This window comes from Hyla sarda, unplaced genomic scaffold (assembly GCF_029499605.1).
Source record: "Hyla sarda isolate aHylSar1 unplaced genomic scaffold, aHylSar1.hap1 scaffold_2009, whole genome shotgun sequence".
NCBI classification, from domain to species: Eukaryota; Metazoa; Chordata; class Amphibia; order Anura; family Hylidae; genus Hyla; species Hyla sarda.
Window position 1 is genome coordinate 6,708 of NW_026608670.1, and position 20,463 is coordinate 27,170.

Genomic DNA, 20,463 nt, shown 5'->3' on the forward strand with positions numbered 1-20,463 from the left:
TAGTTCCTTTCATAAATACAAGACAGAAGGGAATCTCTCCTAAAGAAATGGCGCCCGTCGTGTGGTCACATGATCCGTACGCGCCTGCGCCTCAAGCATGTGCTCTTCCAGGTCAGGGGTGACCAATATGGCGGCTGGCGGTGGCCGCTGATTCCGCTATGTCTGCCCTTAGCCGGTATGACCGGCACTGCGACTCCATCAACTCCGACTACGGGGACTCGGTGCGGAGCTGCGGGGCGGAGCAGGAGGAGCTGCACTACATCCCGATCCGGGTGCTGGGACACGGGGCCTACGGCGAGGCCACCCTGTACCGGAGGACGGAGGTCTGCGGGGCCCCGGGGAGAGGGGTATACTGGGGGGCCACCCTGTACCGGAGGACGGAGGTCTGCGGGGCCCCGGGGAGAGGGGTATACTGGGGGGCCACCCTGTACCGGAGGACGGAGGTCTGCGGGGCCCCGGGGAGAGGGGTATACTGGGGGCCACCCTGTACCGGAGGACGGAGGTCTGCGGGGCCCCGGGGAGAGGGGTATACTGGGGGGCCACCCTGTACCGGAGGACGGAGGTCTGCGGGGCCCCGGGGAGAGGGGTATACTGGGGGCCACCCTGTACCGGAGGACGGAGGTCTGTGGGGCCCCGGGGAGAGGGGTATACTGGGGGGCCACCCTGTACCGGAGGACGGAGGTCTGCGGGGCCCCGGGGAGAGGGGTATACTGGGGGCCACCCTGTACCGGAGGACGGAGGTCTGTGGGGCCCCGGGGAGAGGGGTATACTGGGGGGCCACCCTGTACCGGAGGACGGAGGTCTGCGGGGCCCCGGGGAGAGGGGTATACTGGGGGGCCACCCTGTACCGGAGGACGGAGGTCTGCGGGGCCCCGGGGAGAGGGGTATACTGGGGGGCCACCCTGTACCGGAGGACGGAGGTCTGCGGGGCCCCGGGGAGAGGGGTATACTGGGGGCCACCCTGTACCGGAGGACGGAGGTCTGCGGGGCCCCGGGGAGAGGGGTATACTGGGGGGCCACCCTGTACCGGAGGACGGAGGTCTGCGGGGCCCCGGGGAGAGGGGTATACTGGGGGGCCACCCTGTACCGGAGGACGGAGGTCTGCGGGGCCCCGGGTATACTGGGGGCCACCCTGTACTGGAGGACGGAGGTCTGCGGGGCCCCGGGGAGAGGGGTATACTGGGGGCCACCCTGTACCGGAGGACGGAGGCCACAGGGGATATACTGGTGACTTCACTGTATCGGAGGATGGCTGTCTGAGGGGCCCTCGGAGGAAATGGGCATACTGGGTCACATTGTACTGGAGGTCTTAGGGGCCCAGGGGGAATCTAGGGGCCAGACTGTAATGGTGGACAAAGGTCTGTGGGACCGCGAGTGAGGGGGGGGGGGGGGGGGGTGAGATATTGGGGGCCATGCTGTGCCAGAGGATGGAGGTCTGCGGGGCCCTGGGGGATACTGGGGGCCACACTATATTGGAGGAGTGAGGTACTGGGGGCCACTCTGAGGGGCCTTTGGGTTAGGAGGGATACTGGGGGCTGCACTATACCTGAGGACTGATGTCCACCCCGGGGGGTCCACTGTACTGGAGGTCTGCAGGGCCTGGGGGATATCGAGGGCCACACTATACGGCTGCATTCACATCTCGGTTTTACATTACAGGTAGAGATGAGTGAACTTACAGTAAATTCGATTTGTCACAAACTTCTCGGCTCGGCAGTTGATGACTTTTCCTGAGTAAATTAGTTCAGCTTTCCGGTGCTCCGGTGGCTGGAAAAGGTGGATACAGTCCTAGGAAATAGTCTCCAGACACCGGAGCACCGGAAAGCTGAACTAATTTATGCAGGAAAAGTCATCAACTGCCGAGCCGAGAAGTTTGTGACGAATCGAATTTACTGTAAGTTCACTCATCTCTAATTACAGGTGTCGGATCCGGCTGGGGGAGGGGAAAAGCGGGCTCTCCCGTACCCCAGCAGGACCAGCGCTCATTCAGTCAGTGACTCCGGTCGGCTCGTTTTTGACCCGTATCCAGTTTTGTGACCGGACCTAAAACCGAAGTGTAGTTCTGGTCAGGAAACCGCATACGGGTCAGAAATGAGCCGACCGGAGTCACCGTTTGACTGAATGGAGTTCAGCGCTGGTCCTGCTGCGGGTACGGGAGAGCCCGCTTTTCCCCTCCCCCAGCCAGGACAGAGGTCTTCAGGGCCCCGGGGGGGTACTTAGGGCCATACTGGACCCGGAGGACAGAGGTCTTCAGGGCCCCGGGGGGATACTTAGGGCCATACTGGACCAGAGGACAGAGGTCTTCAGGGCCCCGGGGGGTACTTAGGGCCATACTGGACCGGAGGACAGAGGTCTTCAGGGCCCCGGGGGGTACTTAGGGCCATACTGGACCGGAGGACAGAGGTCTTCAGGGCCCCGGGGGGATACTTAGGGCCATACTGGACCAGAGGACAGAGGTCTTCAGGGCCCCGGGGGGATACTTAGGGCCATACTGGACCAGAGGACAGAGGTCTTCAGGGCCCCGGGGGGATACTTAGGGCCATACTGGACCAGAGGACAGAGGTCTTCAGGGCCCCGGGGGGATACTTAGGGCCATTCTGGACCAGAGGACAGAGGTCTTCAGGGTCCCGGGGGGATACTTAGGGCCATACTGGACCAGAGGACAGAGGTCTTCAGGGCCCCGGGGGATACTTAGGGCCATTCTGGACCAGAGGACAGAGGTCTTCAGGGCCCCGGGGGGATACTTAGGGCCATACTGGACCAGAGGACAGAGGTCTTCAGGGCCCCGGGGGGATACTTAGGGCCATACTGGACCGGAGGACAGAGGTCTTCAGGGCCCCGGGGGGTACTTAGGACCATACTGGACCGGAGGACAGAGGTCTTCAGGGCCCCGGGGGGATACTTAGGGCCATACTGGACTGGAGGACAGAGGTCTTCAGGGCCCCGGGGGATACTGGGTGCCATACTGGACTGGAGGACAGAGGTCTTTAGGGCCCCCGGGGATACTGGGTGCCATACTGGACTGGAGGACAGAGGTCTTTAGGGCCCCCGGAGATACTGGGTGCCATACTGGACTGGAGGACAGAGGTCTTCAGGGCCCCGGGGGGATACTTAGGGCCATACTGGACCAGAGGACAGAGGTCTTTAGGGCCCCCGGGGATACTGGGTGCCATACTGGACTGGAGGACAGAGGTCTTTAGGGCCCCCGGGGATACTGGGTGCCATACTGGACTGGAGGACAGAGGTCTTCAGGGCCCCCGGGGATACTGGGTGCCATACTGGACTGGAGGACAGAGGTCTTCAGGGCCCCCGGGGATACTGGGTGCCATACTGGACTGGAGGACAGAGGTCTTCAGGGCCCCGGGGGGATACTTAGGGCCATACTGGACTGGAGGACAGAGGTCTTCAGGGCCCCCGGGGATACTGGGTGCCATACTGGACTGGAGGACAGAGGTCTTTAGGGCCCCCGGGGGGATACTGGGTGCCATACTGGACTGGAGGACAGAGGTCTTTAGGGCCCCCGGGGGATACTGGCTGCCATACTGGACTGGAGGACAGAGGTCTTTAGGGCCCCCGGGGATACTGGGTGCCATACTGGACTGGAGGACAGAGGTCTTTAGGGCCCCCGGGGATACTGGGTGCCATACTGGACTGGAGGACAGAGGTCTTCAGGGCCCCGGGGGAAGTGGGGGATTCTGAGGGCTACATTGTACTGGAGGATGGAAATTTGCGTGGCTCTGGGGCCACACTAGAATGGAGGTCTGTGCTCCCCCTTGCCACATCTATACTGTACATGATCTGTCCATGACCCCCCCCCCCCCCTCTGATCATTGGCTCCTCCCCTTAGGATGACTCCCTTGTGGTGTGGAAGGAGGTGGGCCTGGCCCGCTTGTCGGAGAAGGAGCGTCGCGATGCCTTGAATGAGATCGTCATCCTGTCCCTCCTCCAGCACGACAACATTATCGCTTATTACAACCACTTCCTGGACAGTAACACGCTGCTCATCGAGCTGGAGTACTGTAATGGTGAGCGGGGCTCTCTGCTGTCCGGGGTCCTCTCAGGGGCCCCGCAGCCGCTCTGACATCAGCTTCATCTCCACAGGTGGGAATCTGTTTGACAAGATTGTGCGGCAGAAGGAGCAGCTGTTCCTGGAGGAGGTAAGGGGGCTCCTCGGGGGTGGGGTTAGTAGCTGCCTGTAGGTGTGGTGTCATGCTCCGCCTCTCCCCACAGATGGTTGTCTGGTATCTGTTCCAAATAGTCTCTGCAGTCAGCTGTATCCACCGGGCCGGAATCTTGCATCGGTGAGTACCAACCCTGTGCTGGGCGGGGCTATTTGATCAATGTGGCGATAAGGGACGGGGCTAACAGGTGGTCACTATGAATGAGGGGCGGGTCTAACAGGCAGTCACTGGAGATAAGGGGTGGGGCTAACAGGTGGTCACTGTAGACATGAGGGGTGGGGCTACCAGGTGGTCACTGTGTAGATGAGGGGTGGGGCTAAGAGGTGGTTACTGTGGAGATTAGGAGCGGGGTTAAGAGGCTGTAACTGTAGATGAGATGTGGGACTAACAGGCGGTTACTGTGGAGATGAGGGGCGGGGCTAAGATGTGATTACTGTTTAGATGAGGGGCGGGGCTAATAGGCGGTTCTCTTCCTGGCAGAGACATTAAGACGTTGAACATCTTCCTCACTAAAGCCAACCTGATAAAGCTCGGGGACTACGGACTGGCCAAACAGCTCAACTCTGAGTTTTCAATGGCAGAAACGGTGAGTGCTTGGGTGTGGGCGGGGCGCTGTGTTGGGTGTGGGCGGGGCTCACCTCTCTGTGCTCTGTTGCAGTGTGTCGGCACCCTATACTACATGTCTCCAGAGCTGTGCCAGGGAGTGAAGTACAGCTTCAAGTCTGACATCTGGGCTGTGGGCTGCGTGCTGTACGAGCTACTCACACTCACCCGCACATTCGATGCCACGGTGAGTGCCACTCACTTCTCACCCCATCTCCTCAGGAGCCGCCGTCTCACTGTTCACTCTGCCCCCAGAACCCGCTCAACCTGTGTGTGAAGATCGTGCAAGGAAACTGGGCCATGGAGCTCGACAACAGCGTCTACTCCCAGGAACTGATAGATGTAGTGCAGCTGTGTCTCCAGCAGGTGAGTGTGCACTCAGGAACTGATAGATGTAGTGCAGCTGTGTCTCCAGCAGGTGAGTGTGCACTCAGGAACTGATAGATGTAGTGCAGCTGTGTCTCCAGCAGGTGAGTGTGCACTCAGGAACTGATAGATGTAGTGCAGCTGTGTCTCCAGCAGGTGAGTGTGCACTCAGGAACTGATAGATGTAGTGCAGCTGTGTCTCCAGCAGGTGAGTGTGCACTCAGGAACTGATAGATGTAGTGCAGCTGTGTCTCCAGCAGGTGAGTGTGCACTCAGGAACTGATAGATGTAGTGCAGCTGTGTCTCCAGCAGGTGAGTGTGCACTCAGGAACTGATAGATGTAGTGCGGCTGTGTCTCCAGCAGGTGAGTGTGCACTCAGGAACTGATAGATGTAGTGCGGCTGTGTCTGCAGCAGGTGAGTGTGCACTCAGGAACTGATAGATGTAGTGCAGCTGTGTCTGCAGCAGGTGAGTGTGCACTCCGGAGCTGATCGATGTAGTGCAGCTGTGTCTGCAGCAGGTGAGTGTGCACTCCGGAGCTGATCGATGTAGTGCAGCTGTGTCTGCAGCAGGTGAGTGTGCACTCAGGAACTGATAGATGTAGTGCGGCTGTGTCTCCAGCAGGTGAGTGTGCACTCAGGAACTGATAGATGTAGTGCGGCTGTGTCTGCAACAGGTGAGTGTGCACTCCGGAGCTGATAGATGTAGTGCAGCTGTGTCTGCAGCAGGTGAGTGTGCACTCAGGAGCTGATATAGTGTGGCTGTGTCTGCAGCAGGTGAGTGTGCACTCAGGAGCTGATATAGTGTGGCTGTGTCTGCAGCAGGTGAGTGTGCACTCAGGAGCTGATATAGTGTGGCTGTGTCTGCAGCAGGTGAGTGTGCACTCAGGAGCTGATAGATGTAGTGCAGCTGTTAAACCTGAGGTCATAATCTTAAATACTGTTGTTTCAGGACCCGGAGAAAAGGCCGAGTGCGGATGAGATCCTGGAGCGGTCATTGCTGAGCCGCCGTCGGAGGTAACGAGAGCAGGTGCTCAGGGGCGGGGCTGGTGCTCAGGGGCGGGGCTGTACCGAGAAGCCGTGACATTTCCACTGATTCTTCTACAGGGATATGGAAGAACAAGTGTCTCTCCTGAACAAGTCCAGCAAGAGACCCAGGTGAGGATTGGGCACTGGGCGCCGCTCACTCCCACATCAGTCCTTGCACTCATTGTTGCTCACGTTTCCGCTCAGGCCCGGCACGGTCACTGAAGCCCCGGTCGCGGTGGTCACATCTCGAAGCAGTGAAGTTTACGTGTGGGGGGGTGGAAAATCCACTCCTCAGAAGCTGGATGTGTTTAAGGGGGGGTGGCGGGCGCGGCAGGTCTGTGCCGGAGACGCTCACTTTGCGGTGGTGACGGTGGAGAAGGAGCTGTACACCTGGGTGGTGAGTGCCAAGAATGAAGACCAGTGAAAGCCGCCATCTTGTCTTGTAGCTGATGCAGGATTCTCCTCCCTCCCCAGAACATGCAGGGAGGATCTAAGCTGAATGGACAGCTGGGACATGGCGACCGCGCCTCGTACCGACAGCCCAAACACGTGGAGAAGCTGCAGGGCAAATCTGTCCAACAAGTCAGCTGTGGTGGAGACTTCACCATGTGCATCACCGGTGAGCGAGCGGAGGGGCCCCACCTGGTCAGGACCCTCAGCCCCGCACCACTAGTAACCGCTTGTTCTGTCCTGCAGATGAGGGGCAGCTCTACTCCTTCGGCTCGGATTACTATGGCTGCCTCGGTGTGGGGCAGGGCTCGGAGGTCCTGGAGCCCGTCCTGGTGGATTTCTTCCTGAATGAGCCCATTGAACAGGTGTCCTGCGGGGACAGTCATGTCATGGTCCTGACACGCAGCAAGTGTGTGTACTCGTGGGGCTGCGGGGAGTACGGTAGGTGTGTGCCCCGTGGGCTCCGGCTCACACTGAAGTCTAGAGGGGATGGCTGTGACCTGTGTTTCCTCTGTGCAGGGCGCCTGGGTCTGGACTCGGAGGACGACATCTCCACCCCGCAGAAGGTGACTGTCCTCCCGTCTGTCTTTGTCTGTGGCTCCTCTCTCGCTGTCCTGTACGTGGCTCTGTTGTGACGCACCCTCTCGTCTCTCCTGTACGTGGCTCTGTTGTGACGCACCCTCTCGTCTCTCCTGTACGTGGCTCTGTTGTGACGCACCCTCTTGTCTCTCCTGTACGTGGCTCTGTTGTGACGCACCCTCTCGTCTCTCCTGTACGTGGCTCTGTTGTGACGCTCCCTCCTGTACGTGGCTCTGTTGTGACGCTCCCTCCTGTACGTGGCTCTGTTGTGACGCTCCCTCCTGTACGTGGCTCTGTTGTGACGCTCCCTCCTGTACGTGGCTCTGTTGTGACGCTCCCTCCTGTACGTGGCTCTGTTGTGACGCTCCCTCCTGTACGTGGCTCTGTTGTGACGCTCCTTGTCTCCTGTATGTGGCTGTGTTGTGACTCTCCCTCTCGTCTATCCTGTACATGACTCTGTTGTGCTGCTCTTATGACTCTCCCTCTCGTCTCTTCTGTACGTGGCTCTGCTATGACACTCTTTACCCTGTACGTGGCTCTGTTGTGACGCTCCCTCTCATCTCTTCTGTACGTGGCTCTGCTATGACACTCTTTCCCCTGTACGTGGCTCTGTTGTGACGCGCCCTCTCGTCTCTCCTGTACGTGGCTCTGTTGTGACGCGCCCTCTCGTCTCTCCTGTACGTGGCTCTGCTGTGACGCGCCCTCTCGTCTCTACTGTACGTGGCTCTGCTGTAACGCTGTTTCCCCTGTACGTGGCTCCATTGTGACTCTCTTGTACGTGGCTCTGTTGTGACGCGCCCTCAGTCTCTCCTGTACGTGGCTCTGTTGTGACTCTTCCTCTCAGTCTCTCCTGTACGTGGCTCTGTTGTGACGTGCCCTCTCGTCTCTCCTGTACGTGGCTCTGTTGTGACGCGCCCTCAGTCTCTCCTGTACGTGGCTCTGTTGTGACGCGCCCTCTCGTCTCTCCTGTACGTGGCTCTGCTGTAACGCTGTTTCCCCTGTACGTGGCTCCATTGTGACACTCTTGTCTCTCTTGTACGTGGCTCTGTTGTGACGCGCCTTCTCAGTCTCTCCTGTACGTGGCTCTGTTGTGACGCGCCTTCTCAGTCTCTCCTGTACGTGGCTCTGTTGTGACGCGCCCTCTCAGTCTCTCCTGTACGTGGCTCTGTTGTGACGTGCCCTCTCAGTCTCTCCTGTACGTGGCTCTGTTGTGACGTGCCCTCTCGTCTCTCCTGTACGTGGCTCTGTTGTGACGTGCCCTCTCAGTCTCTCCTGTACGTGGCTCTGTTGTGACGTGCCCTCTCAGTCTCTCCTGTATGTGGCTCTGTTGTGACGCGCCCTCTCGTCTCTCCTGTACGTGGCTCTGTTGTGACGCTGTTTCCCCTGTACGTGGCTCCATTGTGACAGTCTTGTGTCTCCTGTACATGGCTCTGTTGTGACGCGCCCTCTCGTCTCTCCTGTACGTGGCTCTGTTGTGACGCGCCCTCTCGTCTCTCCTGTACGTGGCTCTGCTGTAACGCTGTTTCCCCTGTACGTGGCTCCATTGTGACACTTTCTCGTGGTCAGGTGGAGGTGCAGCGTGGTCTGTGTATCGTGAGCGTCAGTTGTGGCTCGGACGGCAGCTTCCTCCTCACACAGTCTGGTAAAGTTCTCGCATGTGGCTTGAATGAACACAACAAGCTGGGCCTAAACCAGTGCACGGCGGGCATCATTAACCACGAGGTGAGTGCGGGTGCGGGGTGACTGTACACAGCTGGGGTTCTGCTGCTCTGTGTGATGGAATCTCCCTTCTTGCCCTCAGGCTTATCGTGAGGTCCCGTACACCACTTCACTGACACTCGCCAAGCAGCTCTCCTTCTATAAAGTGCGCAACATCTCGCCAGGAAAGACCCATACAGCCGCCATTGACGGTAAGGAGTGGACAGCGTGCCGCACCCCTTCCTCCTCCTTGGTCCCAGCTCTCATTGTGCCGCACCCCCTTCCTCCTGTCTGGTCCCAGCTCTCATTGTGCCGCACCCCCTTCCTCCTGTCTGGTCCCACCTCTCATTGTGCCGCACCCCCTTCCTCCTGTCTGGTCCCAGCTCTCATTGTGCCGCACCCCCTTCCTCCTGCCTGGTCCCAGCTCTCATTGTGCCGCACCCCCTTCCTCCTGCCTGGTCCCAGCTCTCATTGTGCGGCACCCCCTGCCTGGTCCCAGCTCTCATTGTGCCACACCCCCTTCCCCCTGCCTTGTCCCAGCTCTGTGTGCCGCACCCCCTTCCTGGTCCCAGCTCTCATTGTGCCGCACCCCCTTCCTCCTGTCTGGTCCCAGCTCTCATTGTGCCGCACCCCCTTCCTCCTGCCTGGTCCCAGCTCTCATTGTGCCGCACCCCCTTCCTCCTGCCTGGTCCCAGCTCTCATTGTGCGGCACCCCCTGCCTGGTCCCAGCTCTCATTGTGCCACACCCCCTTCCCCCTGCCTTGTCCCAGCTCTGTGTGCCGCACCCCCTTCCTGGTCCCAGCTCTCATTGTGCCGCACCCCCTTCCTCCTGCCTGGTCCCAGCTCTCATTGTGCCGCACCCCCTGCCTGGTCCCAGCTCTCATTGTGCCACACCCCCTTCCCCCTGCCTGGTCCCAGCTCTGTGTGCCGCACCCCCTTCCTGGTCCCAGCTCTCATTGTGCCGCACCCCCTTCCTCCTGCCTGGTCCCAGATCTCATTGTGCCGCACCCCCTTCCTCCTCCCTGGGCCCAGCTCTCATTGTGCGGCACCCCCTTCCTCCTGCCTGGTCCCAGCTCTCATTGCGCCCCCTGTCTCTGCAGAACGTGGCCGTCTTCTGACGTTTGGGTCTAACAAGTGCGGTCAGCTGGGTGTGGGAGACTACCGCAAGCATCTGGGCATCAATCTCCTTGGCGGCCCTCTTGGTGGGAAGCAGGTGATCAGAGTGTCCTGTGGGGACGAGTTCACCATCGCGGCCACAGACGGTGAGTGGATGACGCCTGTGCGGGGCTCACGTGGACTCTCGTGGTCTCACCACAATCTCTCCTCTTCAGATAATCACATCTTCGCTTGGGGAAATGGTGGAAATGGTCGTCTGGCTATGACACCCAACGAGCGGCCCCAGGGCTCGGACATCTGCACCTCCTGGCCCCGCCCTATCTTTGGCTCCTTACACCATGTGACCGACCTCTCTTGCCATGGCTGGCACACCATCCTTATTGTGGGTGAGTGTTCCTCCTGGTGGTCCCCATGGCATCTGCGCTCAGATCTTACAATCTTTTTTTTTTTTTCTTTTTAACAGAGAAAGTTCTGAACTCGAAAACAATTCGTTCTAACAGCAGTGGGCTCTCCATCGGAACGCGTGAGTGTCACCGCGGGCGGGAAGGGTCATTCCACTTCTGTGCTCAAGTCTGATAAATTAACCCCCCCCCAGTTGCACAGAGCTGCTCATCGCAAGGGTCCGCAGTGGGTGAAGGGGACAGTCCCAGTGAGTCCATATCCTCCGAGCCCAGTGATGGCTTCCGGGGAACTATAGAGGCGGAGCCAGAGATGAGCCCATTCAATACCACCGGGAACATGGAGAGCAGCGCGTGCCCCAGCTGGCTGCGACAGGTAATACCCCCGTGTGATGACTGCTCTGTATTGTATCCTCAGGGGCGCCCCTGCTGGTGGTGACTGCTCTGTATTGTATCCTCAGGGGCGCCCCTGCTGGTGGTGACTGCTCTGTATTGTATCCTCAGGGGTGCCCCTGCTGGTGGTGACTGTCCTGTATTGTATCCTCAGGGGCGCCCCTGCTGGTGGTGACTGCTCTGTATTGTATCCTCAGGGGCGCCCCTGCTGGTGGTGACTGCTCTGTATTGTATCCTCAGGGGCGCCCCTGCTGGTGGTGACTGCTCTGTATTGTATCCTCAGGGGCGCCCCTGCTGGTGGTGACTGCTCTGTATTGTATCCTCAGGGGCGCCCCTGCTGGTGGTGACTGTCCTGTATTGTATCCTCAGGGGCGCCCCTGCTGGTGGTGACTGTCCTGTATTGTATCCTCAGGGGCGCCCCTGCTGGTGGTGACTGTCCTGTATTGTATCCTCAGGGGCGCCCCTGCTGGTGGTGACTGTCCTGTATTGTATCCTCAGGGGCGCCCCTGCTGGTGGTGACTGCTCTGTATTGTATCCTCAGGGGCGCCCCTGCTGGTGGTGACTGCTCTGTATTGTATCCTCAGGGGCGCCCCTGCTGGTGGTGACTGCTCTGTATTGTATCCTCAGGGGCGCCCCTGCTGGTGGTGACTGTCCTGTATTGTATCCTCAGGGGCGCCCCTGCTGGTGGTGACTGCTCTGTATTGTATCCTCAGGGGCGCCCCTGCTGGTGGTGACTGCTCTGTATTGTATCCTCAGGGGCGCCCCTGCTGGTGGTGACTGTCCTGTATTGTATCCTCAGGGGCGCCCCTGCTGGTGGTGACAGGTAATACTCCTGTGTGATGACTGCTCTGTATTGTATCCTCAGGGGCGCCCCTGCTGGTGGTGACTGCTCTGTATTGTATCCTCAGGGGCGCCCCTGCTGGTGGTGACTGTCCTGTATTGTATCCTCAGGGGCGCCCCTGCTGGTGGTGACTGTCCTGTATTGTATCCTCAGGGGCGCCCCTGCTGGTGGTGACTGCTCTGTATTGTATCCTCAGGGGCGCCCCTGCTGGTGGTGACTGTCCTGTATTGTATCCTCAGGGGCGCCCCTGCTGGTGGTGACTGCTCTGTATTGTATCCTCAGGGGCGCCCCTGGTGGTGACTGCTCTGTATTGTATCCTCAGGGCGCCCCTGCTGGTGGTGACTGCTCTGTATTGTATCCTCAGGGGCGCCCCTGCTGGTGGTGACTGTCCTGTATTGTATCCTCAGGGGCGCCCCTGCTGGTGGTGACTGTCCTGTATTGTATCCTCAGGGGCGCCCCTGCTGGTGGTGACTGTCCTGTATTGTATCCTCAGGGGCGCCCCTGCTGGTGGTGACTGTCCTGTATTGTATCCTCAGGGGCGCCCCTGCTGGTGGTGACTGTCCTGTATTGTATCCTCAGGGGCGCCCCTGCTGGTGGTGACAGGTAATACTCCTGTGTGATGACTGCTCTGTATTGTATCCTCAGGGCGCCCCTGCTGGTGGTGACTGCTCTGTATTGTATCCTCAGGGTGCCCCTGCTGGTGGTGACTGCTCTGTATTGTATCCTCAGGGGTGCCCCTGCTGGTGGTGACTGCTCTGTATTGTATCCTCAGGGGCGCCCCTGCTGGTGGTGACTGCTCTGTATTGTATCCTCAGGGGCGCCCCTGCTGGTGGTGACTGTCCTGTATTGTATCCTCAGCGGCGCCCCTGCTGGTGGTGACTGTCCTGTATTGTATCCTCAGCGGCGCCCCTGCAGGCATATATTTGTATTGCAGTGACTTCCCCCAGCACATGTTCAGGATGTGGCTTTCTGTGTCTGCAGGAGCTGGAAGAGGCAGAGTTCATCCCGATGCCGGATACGCCGGCCTTTCAGAGTATGGATTTCTCACAGGATGCGTCTCCGCCATTGGAGGAGCTGCAGACGACCTCCTCAGATGCCCCAGCTGTGGCCCCTCAGGTAAGGGGCTCCTGAGTATGTGGGGGCTCTCCTGTGGTGACATGACATGATGACTCCATCTTTTCTGCAGCCCTGTGTGTGCAATGCTCTGCAGGAGGAGGTGAGGAGGCTGCAGGCCCTGGTGGGCACCTGTATGAGTGAGCAGGAGAGTCTGCGCAGGGACAACACTCGGCTGACGCTGCAGGTGCAGGAGCTGGAGGAGAAGCTGCAGGCGCTGGTGCAGGTAGGTAGGGGGCGCTGTGCGGGGTGCCGGCCGTCCATCCTGGAAATGTGACCACCTGTTTGTCTTCCAGCAGGGTCAGATGGTCAGTAAACAAGGGGAGGTCATCCAGGTGCTGCAGAGACAGGTAACATAAAGGAGCGCTCCGGGCGCTGCATGGTCACGCTCCGCACATCTGACTCTTACGGGTAGTTTTTCCTGCAGTGTTTTTTAACCCCTTAAGGTTTTCCGTTTTTGCTTTTAAATTTTTTCCTCATCACCTTCTAAAAAACATAACGCTTTCAATTTTCCATCTAAAATTCCATATTATGGCTTATTTTTTGCGTCGCCAATTCTACTTTGCAGTGACATTAGTCATTTTACCCAAAAATCTACGGCGAAACGGAAAAATAAATCGACGTGCGACAAAATGGAAGAAAAAATGCCATTTTGTAACTTTTGGGGGCTTCCGTTTCTACGCAGTGCATATTTCAGTAAAAATGACCCCTTATTATTCTGTAGGTCCATACGGTTATATTGATCCCCGACTTATATAGGTGATTTTGTCTTCTGGAAAAAATCCTAACTACATGCAGGAAAATGTATACGTTTAAAAATGTCATCTTCTGACCCCTATAACTTATTTTTCCGCGCACAGGCCGGTATGAGGGCTCATTTTTTGCGCCGTGATCTGAAGTTTTTAGCGGCACCATTTTTGCATTGATCGGTCTTTTTGATCGCTTTTTATTAAAAGTTTTTATGATATAAAAAGTGACCACAAATACGCTATTTTGGACTTAGGAATTTTTTTTTGCGTGTACGCCATTGATCGTGCAGTTTAACAATATATTTTTATAATTCGGACATTTCCGCACGCAGCGATACCACATTTTTTAATTTACACTTTTTTTTTTTTTTTTTCATGGGAAAAGGGGGGTGATTCAAACTTTTATTAGGGAAGGGGTTAAATCACATTTTACTTTTTTTTTTGCAATATATATACCAGACTATAACACTGCATTCACTGATCTCTTATACTGATCATTGTTATGCCATAGGAGACTATAACACTGCACACACTGATCTCTTATACTGATCATTGTTATGACATAGACTATAACACTGTACACACTGATCTCTTATACTGATCATTGTTATGCCATAGGAGACTATAACACTGCACACACTGATCTCTTATACTGATCATTGTTATCCCATAGGAGACTATAACACTGCACACACTGATCTCTTATAGTCTCCTATGGGATAACAATGATCAGTATAAGAGATCAGTGTGTGCAGTGTTATACTGATCATTGTTATCCCATAGAAGACTAACACTGCACACACTGATCTCTTATACTGATCATTATTATCCCATAGGAGACTAGAACACTGATCACACTGATCTCTTATACTGATCATTATTATCCCATAGGACACTAGAACACTGCACACACTGATCTCTTATACTGATCATTGTTATCCCATAGGAGATGATAACACTGCACACACTGATCTTTTACACTGATCCCTGCAAAGCCATAGCTTTCCATGGATCAGCGTAATAGGGGGTTGATTGCTCAAGCCTGTAGCTCAGAGCAATCAAAATCCGATCGGACGCGACGGAGCAAGGTAAGGCGGCCTCCGCTCGCATCCTAGCTGATCGGGACATCACAATTTTATCGCGATAGTCCTGATCAGCCCGACTGACCTGCCGGGAAGCTTTTACTTTCAATTTCTGAAGGGTTTATAGCGCACGGCTTAACAATTGTTGTGCCGTGCGCTATTAGCCCAGGGTCCCGGCTATCATTAGCAACTGGGACCGACCCGATGTTTTAGGGACCGGGCGCAGAGCGTACAGGTATGCCCTGCGTCCTTAAGAGGGTAAGGGCTGCTTCCATCTTTTTGTGAGCTCGTATATCACCAGACTGAAAAATGACACCAGTCATGTGTGAGCGGCGCCCGCGCTTCATGTGTGAGCATATTTTCTCTCTGGACCCCTATATTTCTTGATCATTATAATAAATGAATCCCAATAGCTGCAGCTTCACCTCTGACTCCTATACAGATCACTCGGGTCAGCAGTCATGGCGTCATCAATCATTAGGGGGCGGCAGAGTCATGGCGTCATCAATCATTAGGGGGCGGCAGAGTCATGGCGTCATCAATCATTAGGGGGCGGCAGAGTCATGGCGTCATCAATCATTAGGGGGCGGCAGAGTCATGGCGTCATCAATCATTAGGGGGCGGCAGAGTCATGGCGTCATCAATCATTAGGGGGCGGCAGAGTCATGGCGTCATCAATCATTAGGGGGCGGCAGAGTCATGGCGTCATCAATCATTAGGGGGCGGCGTAGTCATGGCGTCATCAATCATTAGGGGGCGAAGTCAGTAGTCATGGCGTCATCAATCATTAGGGGGCGGCAGAGTCATGGCGTCATCAATCATTAGGGGGCGGCAGTCATGGCGTCATCAATCATTAGGGGGCAGCAGAGTCATGGCGTCATCAATCATTAGGGGGCGGCAGAGTCATGGCGTCATCAATCATTAGGGGGCGGCAGAGTCATGGCGTCATCAATCATTAGGGGGCGGCAGAGTCATGGCGTCATCAATCATTAGGGGGCGGCAGAGTCATGGCGTCATCAATCATTAGGGGGCGGCAGAGTCATGGCGTCATCAATCATTAGGGGGCGGCAGAGTCATGGCGTTATCAATCATTAGGGGGCGAGGTCAGTAGTCATGGCGTTATCAATCATTAGGGGGCGAGGTCAGTAGTCATGGCGTTATCAATCATTAGGGGGCGGCGTAGTCATGGCGTTATCAATCATTAGGGGGCGGCGTAGTCATGGCGTCATCAATCATTAGGGGGCGAGGTCAGTAGTCATGGCGTTATCAATCATTAGGGGGCGGCGTAGTCATGGCGTCATCAATCATTAGGGGGCGAGGTCAGTAGTCATGGCGTCATCAATCATTAGGGGGCGAAGTCAGTAGTCATGGCGTCATCAATCATTAGGGGGCGGCAGAGTCATGGCGTCATCAATCATTAGGGGGCGGCAGTCATGGCGTCATCAATCATTAGGGGGCGGCAGTCATGGCGTCATCAATCATTAGGGGGCGGCAGAGTCATGGCGTCATCAATCATTAGGGGGCGGCAGAGTCATGGCGTCATCAATCATTAGGGGGCGGCAGAGTCATGGCGTTATCAATCATTAGGGGGCGAGGTCAGTAGTCATGGCGTTATCAATCATTAGGGGGCGAGGTCAGTAGTCATGGCGTTATCAATCATTAGGGGGCGAGGTCAGTAGTCATGGCGTTATCAATCATTAGGGGGCGAGGTCAGTAGTCATGGCGTCATCATTAGGGGGCGGCAGAGTCTGTGCTGTGGGCTGCATGAAGAGTTCTGCTCGAGAGTAGTTCAGTCCCCTTCATTAACCCATTGCCCTGTATCTTTCTCTGTGCTCTACAGCAGCACAATAATGGGGAATGAGCAGGTAGAACCCCCATTGGGCGGCCTCACAGTCTGGCAGTCTTAGCCATCTCTATGGAAAATCACACTGTGTATGAGTCATCACCTGACCAATAAGCAAACAGAAATTTTTCATCTGACTGGAGTTACTGCTCATGTGTGATATTCCACTGTGGTCACACAGCATGCTCACTACACTCTCCTACAGAAGTGTATAGAAAATGACTACACATCCCCCTCCATATCCTTTATGCACAGGTCACACAGCATGCCCACTACACTCTCCTACAGAAGTGTATAGAAAATGACTACACATCCCCCTCCATATCCTTTATGCACAGGTCACACAGCATGCCCACTACACTCTCCTACAGAAGTGTATAGAAAATGACTACACATCCCCCTCCATATCCTTTATGCACAGGTCACACAGCATGCCCACTACACTCGCCTACAGAAGTGTATAGAAAATGACTACAAATCCCCCTCCATATCCTTTATGCACAGGTCACACAGCATGCCCACTACACTCGCCTACAGAAGTGTATAGAAAATGACTACACATCCCCCTCCATATCCTTTATGCACAGGTCACACAGCATGCCCACTACACTCTCCTACAGAAGTGTATAGAAAATGACTACACATCCCCCTCCATATCCTTTATGCACAGGTCACACAGCATGCCCACTACACTCGCCTACAGAAGTGTATAGAAAATGACTACAAATCCCCCTCCATATCCTTTATGCACAGGTCACACAGCATGCCCACTACACTCGCCTACAGAAGTGTATAGAAAATGACTACACATCCCCCTCCATATCCTTTATGCACAGGTCACACAGCATGCCCACTACACTCTCCTGTATAAGTTATTGAGAAATTGTAATCGGGGATTTAAAACCAAATGAGTTTAATTAGTAAAATAATGTCATCAATTTGCGTAGAGAACCACTCCTGTAACACAGAAGCAGTGGCTGCTGGGCCCTGGCTTCATATCGAGTTCTGCTCTGGCTGGGCCCATTTGCCAGCTTTCAGATGCTACATAGGCTCTCTCTATCCCAGGACCTCATCCCCTGACCACGCTTTTCTTCCTCCAGGTGGCGCTTTGTATGAAGGGCATTTCCTCTGCTGGTGGCAGCACAGAGACTTCCAGAGAAGACTGTGATGAGGGATCGTGGTGTTTCTTGGGCGCAGACCCCTGCCGCGTGGCGTCTGGGACTTCAATGTGATCTGTGGATTAACAGAGACTTGTCAGTGCCTTATATGAGCACAGTGCCCCCTATGTGTCTGGTGTCATGGAGAGCCCTGGATGTGGGGAGGGGTATTTTATTGCCAGACTGGACGGTTTGTTCTGCACGGTGGCCCCTTTACTTTGCCAAAGATGTACAGGCTGTGAGTGAATGTGGAGCGCGGCTCCCCCCCGGCCGGCAGGCCACTGCAGTATTGCGCCATGCTTCCAGGCCTTCTCACACTAAATGTGAAATAAAACACTGTGTGAAGCTGAGCGGCGGATGTCTTACTCCTGGAAGAAGTGGACGCGGCGGTCAGGAATAGGTGAGGTTTATGGCGTCACTTAAGCTGGGAAGGGTTTGGATAGACGGGAGCCGACTCCTGCAATAGCACCTCTTCTGGTTATATCTAACCATAGGGATGCGCCAAAATTCTGGTAACCAAAAATGGTGATTTCAGTATTTTGACAAAAGTAAAATGAGCAACATTGTAATTGTTGGGAATTATTTCTTTAGTAATCCACCAATATCATGGCGGACAGCTCAGAGCAACAAGACTGTAAGGCCACCGCCGCTCTGCAGCCTGCTTACCATGACTTGTGTACATCCGGGTCAGGACTACCGGGACTTGTTCTTCACCCTCTAGAGCAGTGTTTCCCAAACAGCGTGCCTCCAGCTGTGGCAAAACTACAACTCCTAGCATGCCCGGATAGTTTTGCCACAGCTGGAGGTGCGCTGGTTGGGAAACACTGCACTAGTGTCTGTCATGACTTGATATCCAGAAAGGAGCGACGTGCTCTACAGTGTCATGTGGCTGCATTGCTCTCCCAGATATACAGAACCTGAGGATGGAGGGGGAACTGGGGGAGGGACGACGGGGGGGGGGGGGGGGGGGGGACTGGGTGGGGGGAACGGTTTGGAGGACTGGGGACGGGACTGGGTGGGAGGACCGAGGGGCCACAACTACTGGAAAAAACCTTCCACCTCCCTGAGATCCTGACCGCAGGGGCCCCCAAGGGCTGAACCACATCTATACATATCCATGTATAATCACGCAGACCAATGACCTCTATAATGTCGTCCTGTGTTCAGCGACTGCTCGGCCTCGTCTCCTATAGGGTCCCAAGACCGGCTCGGAGATCAGGAACTGTCTGCACTTTAGGTGAATAATATTTTCTATTAAACATTGATTGTATTTGGAAAAAAAGATAAAACCAAAAACTTTAAGAAACTGACATTGGTCTTTAGTCTGCAGGATTATACAGGAATCGGTCTGGATGAATTGGCAGAACCTCCGTCCCATTCACTCTAACACAGTGCTAAAGGGGTCCTCTGTCTACTGATCTATACCACAGCGGGTGATTAGGATAGCGCTCCCACGTGGGGCTCAGTGCACATTCATACCCTCCATTGTCACGTTCTTAGCTAGTTATCGCCTATTCTTTGTATTACGGGAAGACTTGGGGCTCTAATACACGGAGATTATCAGCGGCTGATCCTGGGGTTACCTGACTTCACTGTGGTCTGCTGCTGCCCGTCATCTCTGGGGAGCCATAGCTGTGCCCCAAATACTTAAGCACCACCCCCAGTGCACTAAGTAGCTTTAATATTGAATAACAGACATTTTCCTGGTTGTCAGCACTATGTAATAATAAAGGGATCATAGATTATTTAGCAGGATAATTGCCCAGAAATGGTGGTAGATGCCCCTGAAGGAAGGGAGAAGTTATAATGGAGGACAGGAGGCGTATGGCAGAGAGGGCCCCGACCCCAAAGGAATGAATCTGACTCATTCCTGGGACTCCAGAGGATGAGCACCCGATGTCACCTGCCAGTGTAAAATGGTGCTGGACTGATCAACGAGCGCAGGCCCCAATACACAGGGCACAACTACTAACTGGATGGGCGCAGGCCCCAATACACAGGGCACAACTACTAACTGGATGGGCGCAGGCCCCAATACACCGGGCACAACTACTAACTGGATGGGCGCAGGCCCCAATACACCGGGCACAATTACTAACTGGATGGGCGCAGGCCCCAATACACCGGGCACAACTACTAACTGGATGGGCGCAGGCCCCAATACACTGGGCACAACTACTAACTGGATGGGCGCAGGCCCCCACTACACCGGGCACAACTACTAACTGGATGGGCGCAGGCCCCAATACACTGGGCACAACTACTAACTGGATGGGTGCAGGCCCCAATACACCGGGCACAACTAACTGGATGGGCGCAGGCCCCCACTACACCGGGCACAACTACTAACTGGATGGGCGCAGGCCCCAATACACCGGGCACAACTACTAACTGGATGGGTGCAGGCCCCAATACACAGGGCACAACTAACTGGATGGGCGCAGGCCCCCACTACACCGGGCACAACTACTAACTGGATGGGCGCAGGCCCCAATACACCGGGCACAACTACTAACTGGATGGGCGCAGGCCCCAATACACAGGGCACAACTACTAACTGGATGGGCGCAGGCCCCAATACACCGGGCACAACTACTAACTGGATGGGTGCAGGCCCCAATACACCGGGCACAACTACTAACTGGATGGGCGCAGGCCCCAATACACCGGGCACAACTACTAACTGGATGGGTGCAGGCCCCAATACACCGGGCACAACTACTAACTGGATGGGCGCAGGCCCCAATACACCGGGCACAACTACTAACTGGATGGGCGCAGGCCCCAATACACAGGGCACAACTACTAACTGGATGGGCGCAGGCCCCAATACACCGGGCACAACTACTAACTGGATGGGTGCAGG

At 55.8% G+C, this 20,463-nt stretch overlaps 2 protein-coding genes across 3 annotated transcripts in view; one reads left to right on the forward strand and one right to left on the reverse strand.

Annotated features, from left to right (window-relative positions):
• Positions 1–18,166, forward strand: NEK9 (NIMA related kinase 9). 2 transcript variants are annotated; one of them, XM_056552850.1, is made up of 23 exons: positions 1–323; positions 3,848–4,025; positions 4,102–4,157; positions 4,231–4,301; positions 4,662–4,767; positions 4,840–4,971; positions 5,040–5,150; positions 6,102–6,166; positions 6,257–6,307; positions 6,383–6,575; positions 6,653–6,797; positions 6,875–7,069; positions 7,148–7,194; positions 8,774–8,929; positions 9,009–9,117; positions 10,006–10,167; positions 10,237–10,407; positions 10,485–10,544; positions 10,617–10,795; positions 12,635–12,769; positions 12,840–12,992; positions 13,066–13,116; positions 17,541–18,166. In XM_056552850.1, the coding sequence occupies exons 1-23, from the start codon at positions 159–161 to the stop codon at positions 17,670–17,672; spliced, it is 2,823 nt and encodes a 940-aa protein (XP_056408825.1). In that variant the 5' UTR covers positions 1–158; the 3' UTR covers positions 17,673–18,166. The 2 variants fall into 2 exon arrangements, with proteins under 2 accessions (XP_056408825.1, XP_056408824.1); XM_056552849.1 differs by having other exon boundaries at positions 2–323; positions 13,063–13,116.
• Positions 17,538–20,463, reverse strand: part of LOC130317707 (uncharacterized) — a 15,799-nt gene continuing 12,873 nt past the window's right edge. Inside the window, exon 3 of the mRNA XM_056552848.1 lies at positions 17,538–17,673. The gene's annotated coding sequence lies outside the window, so the exon portion shown is untranslated. The remainder of the gene's footprint in view (positions 17,674–20,463) is intronic.